At 47.8% G+C, this 6,723-nt stretch overlaps 1 protein-coding gene across 1 annotated transcript in view; it reads left to right on the top strand.

Moving 5' to 3' along the window:
- The first annotated feature begins 1,724 nt into the window (after positions 1-1,724).
- emx3 (empty spiracles homeobox 3) overlaps positions 1,725-6,723 on the top strand; it is a 25,380-nt gene continuing 20,381 nt past the window's right edge. Inside the window, 2 exon segments of the mRNA XM_020594106.1 lie at positions 1,725-2,910; positions 2,912-2,952. Of these exon segments, the coding sequence (XP_020449762.1) occupies positions 2,666-2,910; positions 2,912-2,952 (286 nt within the window). The 5' untranslated portion in view covers positions 1,725-2,665.

Raw genomic sequence — 6,723 nt, forward strand, 5'->3', positions numbered from 1 at the left:
ATTCGGTCATGGCACTGGGACGGAACCGGGACCCCTGTTGTGCTGTCCTGACCTGCACCCAGGGCAGAAGCTCAAACTAAATATGAGATGAGTCCTTTAGGAGGTTGTGTGTCCTACACACAGCATCGCTCCACTGACACATAAGTCATCCCAAAGCCCTGTGACTAATTATTTACATCATTTATTGGAGCAACAATCCCCCAAATCTCCGTACAGCTTCTCAAATGTCTTCACATGTTTTGATGTTTTCTGTGATTTGAAAAAAATCTGCTTGTTATTTTCTTAAATAAATAAATTCTTACTAATTGTTTTTCATGACCACAATTTCCTGATATTTAATACACGGATCAATTGATTATTAGAACCAGTCTCTGATGTATTGATGGTGAAACCCTGCAGCTCTCCTGTGATGAAGACAACGAGCTGGGCCTGATGTTCTGCTCAGATGAGCCATGAACTAAAATGATTTTAAAATGATTAAGACCCAAGATTTGGAGTCTGGGCGTCGGTAACCCAGGGTTAGGGAGAAGGGTTAGGGTTAACCCGTCGGTAACCCAGGCCACTTTGGTTCAGTCACTTTAGAACAGCTTCACCGTCCTCTACATCAGTGGTCCCCAACCCCCGGGCCGCGGACCGGTACCGGTCCGTGGATCAATTGGTACCGGGCCGTACAAGAAATTATTAATTATTTCCGTTTTATTTATTATCTGAGTCTGAACGATCTTTTATTTTGAAAAATGACCGCATTCTCTCGGTTACATCTCGGTCACTTGAGCGCCAAAACTGGCTTACTTGTGCGACATATTCAGCCTGCTCAATGAACTCAATCTGTCACTTCAGGGGAAAATGACAACTGTCTTCAAGTTGGCAGATAAAGTAGCTGCATTTAAAGCCAAACTGGATTTGTGGGGACGGCGCGTCAACAGAGGCATTTTGGACATGTTTCAAACATGAGACTTTGGGTGAGACTGAGCCTGAGTCTTCATTCTCCCAGCTGGTGCACGATCACCTGTCTTTGCTTTTAAAAGAGTTCGAGCGCTACTTCCCAACCACAAAGGACCCACGAACTGCCAAGGAATGGATCCGCAACCCATTTGTCAACAAACCAGGTGAATCCAGCAGGTCTGTGCAAGAAGAAGATCAACTGCTGGAGATCGCAAATGACGGCGGCCTTAAAAGTATGTTCGAGACAACAACTCTGTCGGTGTCCTGGATTAAAGTCATGACAGAATACCCTGAGATCGCCACCACAGCACTGAAAACCCTGTTGCCATTTCCGACATCCTATCTGTGTGAAGCGGGTTTTTCTGCAGTGACAGCAACCAAAACAAAACAACGGAGTAGACTGAACATAAGCAACACACTTCGGGTGTCATTGTCTCCTATTACCCCCACATGGGACCGTCTCGTTGCAGAGAAACAAGCTCAGGGCTCCCATTGATTTAGCGTTATGGAGAGTTAAAATTTCGCCCCCCCCCCCCCCCCGGGCCGCGGTAAAAAATTGTCAAGCGTTGACCGGTCCGCAGTGATAAAAAGGTTGGGGACCACTGCTCTACATCATCACTCATCTAATTATCAACGGATTAAATGAATAGAACGATTAAAAATAACAGTACAGCAAATACAAGCAGTAAATCGGACTTATGATTTCCGTTGTGGATCTCACACACACACACCAGTGCAGGGTCATAGCGTGTCAGTTGGTTTTTTGTAATCCCATTATTTGCATATTTCTCGGAGTTTTTGCAGCTCAGTTACAACTAATGTGTGTCACGCATTATTATGTCATTGTTGTGCTCACGTGTTGCACAGTCCCAGTAAAGTTGTGTTAAATGAGCACAAACGAACACAGGACTGGGGGCGGAGGGTACCGGGTACCGGGGCCCTGGGGCTGCCAGAGAAACCCCCACATGCTCTGGTCGAACTCCCGGGTTCCGGTTCTCTTCATGTCAGTAACGTGAAGCAGCTTTTCGATCCTCTGATGCTTTACACTTTACAGCTGGAGACCAATTCTGCACTGCAGCAAATTCACCGTAATGATCTTTATTTGTCATCCGTTCATTCTGATCGTCGCCATCTTCATCCTCCTCATCACTGTCAGTCAACATCATCCTCCTCCTCCAGGACCCTCCTCCTCTTTTCTCCTCATCCACTCGATCAACAAAATGGCTGTCGGAGCGGTTTCTATTGCGCATGCTCAGCACACCTCTGGCAGGGAGGGCAGGGCAGGTATCTGTGTGCAGCCTGTAGTCTGACGCGCACTCCCGGCTCGGCTCAGACTCCAGCATGTGGCGGCACACAGCGTGAGGAGACACCGACTACTCAGCGCCCCGCAGCCCTCCGCCCTCTGCTCATACCCGGCTGCTGCTCGGAGGAGCTGCGCTGCACTTTGACAGGAGTTTGTCTGGTTTTCATCCTGCACGAAGTGGCCGCAGCGGAGCCGACAGCGGGCAGAGACACCGCCCCGGACACAGGTGAGAGGAAACTTCATCGGCTGCCAGGTGCACAAATCAGGATCTGCGCACACGCGGACTCGTGGAGAGTTATGGCTCTCCGGGGGAAGCTGCGAGTCTGAGCTCCCCGAGCCCGAGGAACTGGACTCACTGGACGCTGACTGGTTCACATCTCCACCATCTTCCTCGTCACTCGGCTCCAGGTGCTTACAATGTTCCAGCACAGCAACAAGAAATGCTTCACCATAGAGTCTCTGGTCGGGAAGGAGGCGAACAGCAGCGGCGGCTCCGGGGACGAGCCCATTCGGCCAACAGCGCTCAGGTTCCCGGAGTCCCTGCACCCCGCCGCCGCCGGGGTCTTCGGCTCTTGCTTCCAAGGGAGCAGCGGGAGGACGTTGTACTCGGCCGGGACGGACATGGTGCTCCAAGAGCCCGGGACGCACACGCAGAGCCCCGGCGGGCGTGCTGCGGAGCCGCTACCTGGGACACCGCTTCCAAGGTGAGCCGGGGAGGAGGGAGGGGGCGCAGGGCCCGTCAAGTAGCCTTCAGACTGCGGCGTCTCTCTCTCTGTGCCTGTTTCACTGCGGCGGGGTTTTAGCAGCTTCCAGTTCAGTGGCGTTGCGGGTTTTATCTGCTTGTTCAGTTGATATGTTTAGTTTTTTTATCTGTGTCTTTGCTGCAACAAGATCAGGACCAAGAGATACCACGATGTTCTGTGTTCTTTCATTCGACTGCTCTGGGGTTTTCTCCACTTCGGCCTGATGTCGGTGTGCCTCCAATAATCACCATTTATATTTAATAAAAAAGGCCGAGAAGTGGGGCCGTGCACAGTTGGTCTGCAGGATTTGAGTGACAGTTTGCAGACTGAGTCAGACTTAGGATGAATTAAATTATTGGTCTGTTATCGGAGAATTTGTTTCTGCAAGAAGCAAAGTCCCTGCTGGTTGTTTGCGATGCAGGTTCTGTAACAACACCATTAATATTAGGAGATAATTTAGTCTGCGTGGTTGTACAGGTTTTTAAACTGGAGCGCTTTTTACCGACCTTCTCTCAGTTCTCATCATCATCATCATTAACGCTTCTCCCGTATTGTGAGGAAACCTCCGCCTCCACCAACACATGAGTCATTTTAACTTTTTTTTTTTCCCAAACGTGTGTGTGTGTGTATTAAACGTGCAGCCCTTTCAGGCTGGAGGGATGATTTCTGGTTTTCTGCTGCAGGGTGAAGCAGTGTCGGAGGCCTCCCGCTGATTCCGTCGCTTCTCCAGCGTCGACGTGTCTCTAATAATTTTGTCTCTTATAATTCAGTTAATGTGTCCGCGGAGCTCCCATTGCTGTTCTCATTGAATGAAGGTGGAGCGTGCACGAACGCCGTGAGTAACTTTAAACAAGTGCATAAAAACGGCCACAGACGAACCTGGAGCCAAACCTCGTTTTACACGTTTCAATGCAGGTGTTTTCTCCTAAATCCGAACGAAACGCGCGCACTCCAGTTGATTCATGTGAAATGTTAATTAGAACTTTATTTAAACAGCTACATCAGTCTGGCTGTGCGAGGAGGAAAATCTAATTTGCAGCAACACCCCAGGGCCCCTGTGTTTCAAGTGGAGACGACTCCGTTTCCGTCGTTGCGTCACCGCAGAGGCTCCGGCTCGGTGGCAGGGCCCCGGTGGGGCTTGAACTTCAGGCCTCCACCAGGCTGCAGCAAGCAGCCTTCTGCTTTTAAAGACATTTCAAACTAAGCATATTTGTGATTCAGAGCAGATGTTCACAGCTGGAAGAGAAACATCAGACGAGCTCACCGGAACAATTAGAATTATCTGGTGTCGTCGTTGTTGTTTTTGCAGCTTTCGATGCATTTTCCTGCGCGCAGAGGCGATTCTCCAGTCCGATTACAGGCCTGCATGGAGCAGATCTTTATCATCATGTAATGACACGTGAGGAAACGGAGCAGCGGCGGAAACGTCAGCATCAGCCGAGTTTTCACGGCGGCGTCACCGCAGAGAAATAATCACGTTCTATTAACAAGGTGTAAATGTAACGTTAATGAAATCATCATCATCATCATCATCATCATCATCATCATCATCATCATCATCATCATCATCATCAGCAAGGAGAACCACTGAGCTGGAGAGTCTCCTGGCCCGGCGCGAACACTACAACTCATTATTTATTACTATTTTAATTTGTTCCGAGTTTCTCAACACCTGGGACGTGACCCAGCATGAGGGCGGTTTGTGTTGGATTCCACTATAATACTATTAGTAATAATAATCATGACTAATAATAACCTCAGTATTTAAAATAGAAAATGTGACGTTTAAAATAGAATAAAAATTATAATCTAGCCTAAGATGCATTTATTTATTTAGTTTTTATATATTTGTAAGTCTTTTTAAATAACAAAGCGGAGCGGCCTCGTGGTTTCCAGCAGACACGTCAGGAACGCACCGTGACACTGGACACGAAGCCAGGCCCGACTCTTCATGTGTGTTGTGTTGTGCCTCTGTTTCCTGCAGGGAAATAAACCACGGTTTCATCATAACGACCCTGTTTCCGTGCACTGTCAGCAGCGTCGGAACACTGTGCACGTTTCTTTCCACTAGAAGTGGAGTGTGCGCAGAGGCTGCTCACAGCCATTAGTCGCTGCACAAACGTGACTTTGTCTTCATGTGCAGCCAAGGCGCTGAAAGCTGCAGCAAGGTGTGTAACTGTGGGCAGCGTGCACGGAGGCGGGAGCGGCGACGTCTCTCCGCTGCGTAGAGTACACAACAAGTCACGTCGTGTGTAAAAGTTCCTGAGCACAGCACCGAAGGCTGTTACGGTGAGGGTTTACCTGAGCGCGCAGACACCGTGCCACCGGGGTTGTGCCGGAGCGCGTGCATAGTTCATAAATGCTTGTCACAGTTGCCTCACCGTCTGCTCTGCCAGGTGTTTACCTGCGGTTCTACTTTACCTCTGTCTGTGTGCGCTGCTCCCGGTGCTGCTGAGGTGTCACACATCACTTCACGACCTTCCTGACTAATTGTGCCCTTGACGCAGGTTCTTCTTTCAGCTTCGGCACCGTGAGTCCGGAGGAGTTACTTCAAATGTGGGAAAACCAGTTGCCCTAAAATATGAAGTAATATGCGATTGAAAGGAGTGAATTGAACTGAACGTGATTTAACTGACGTCTTTTAAGTTCAGGACACCAAATGCCAAGTTTATTCACCTTAGTCTTTTATAATATCAATTCTTTGCCCTATTATTCCATTTAGAAATGTCATTTAATTTCAGTGCACTGACTTAATTTAAAATCATTTGTAATATCAGTTGCCCAAGTCAATTAATATCTTCAAGTAAAACCAGTAATATTTTATTTGTCAGTTCTTCATTTGACATGAAAAACTTAGACGTGCACTCAGTACCACAGTCGGTACCAAGACTGATGTCAGGCTGCTCCACATGACCTCGTTTAATACAGCAGGAGGTGTTAAGGGCCAGGGACCCAGTTCAGTACTGACCTTGGTCCTGGTTTGCACCGTTTTCATTATTATGAAGAGAAATGACGACTTTATTGAATAAAACCTATATTACAAACCCAGAGAAGGATTCCACCATGAACGGGCTCACAGTCGAGTTTCTGGAGTGTTTTAACTCTGCACCAATGCATGCTGGGAAGTATGCTGGTTTAGTTTCTGTACAGACTTCATTGAATGTGTTGAGTGAACTCTTAGCAGTTCATTCATTCCACTTACTTGGTCTGGACGTTCGAAGTTGAATTAACCTGAAATGACCAGAACCTGTATCGTGGTTTCCAGTGCGGTCCACCAGAAGTCCGGAGTGATGGATTATAAATGTACTGCCAGTCCTTTATCAGTGTATCTTAACATGACAGGTGGCTTTCTCCCCACCTCGGTGCTCATGGTGCTCATATTAAGTTATTTCTATGTAACATAGTCATTGCATATTTCAGATTTACTAATCTGATTTAGTAATGAGTACCAGTACTGGTCCAGCAGAACGGCCTGTGTCCCAGTAACGTCTCTGATACTGGATCATAGTGACTAATTACTGTGTCCATCACTTTAATGCTGCAGCTGGTAAAGGTGGAGCTGATGGTAACTACCTTATATACTTATACTGGGAAGTACTTTCCATCCTACTGGGTAGCTGGTGGATTTCCTACTGGGATCAATAGAGTCTGATGGTTCTACTGGGTTTGGTTTGATTCATCTGGTTCTGGACCTGAAGGTATCAGGTACATGTAGTGCAGTAAAAAGTACAC

Source organism: Monopterus albus, unplaced genomic scaffold, assembly GCF_001952655.1.
Source record: "Monopterus albus unplaced genomic scaffold, M_albus_1.0 scaffold21.1, whole genome shotgun sequence".
NCBI classification, from domain to species: Eukaryota; Metazoa; Chordata; class Actinopteri; order Synbranchiformes; family Synbranchidae; genus Monopterus; species Monopterus albus.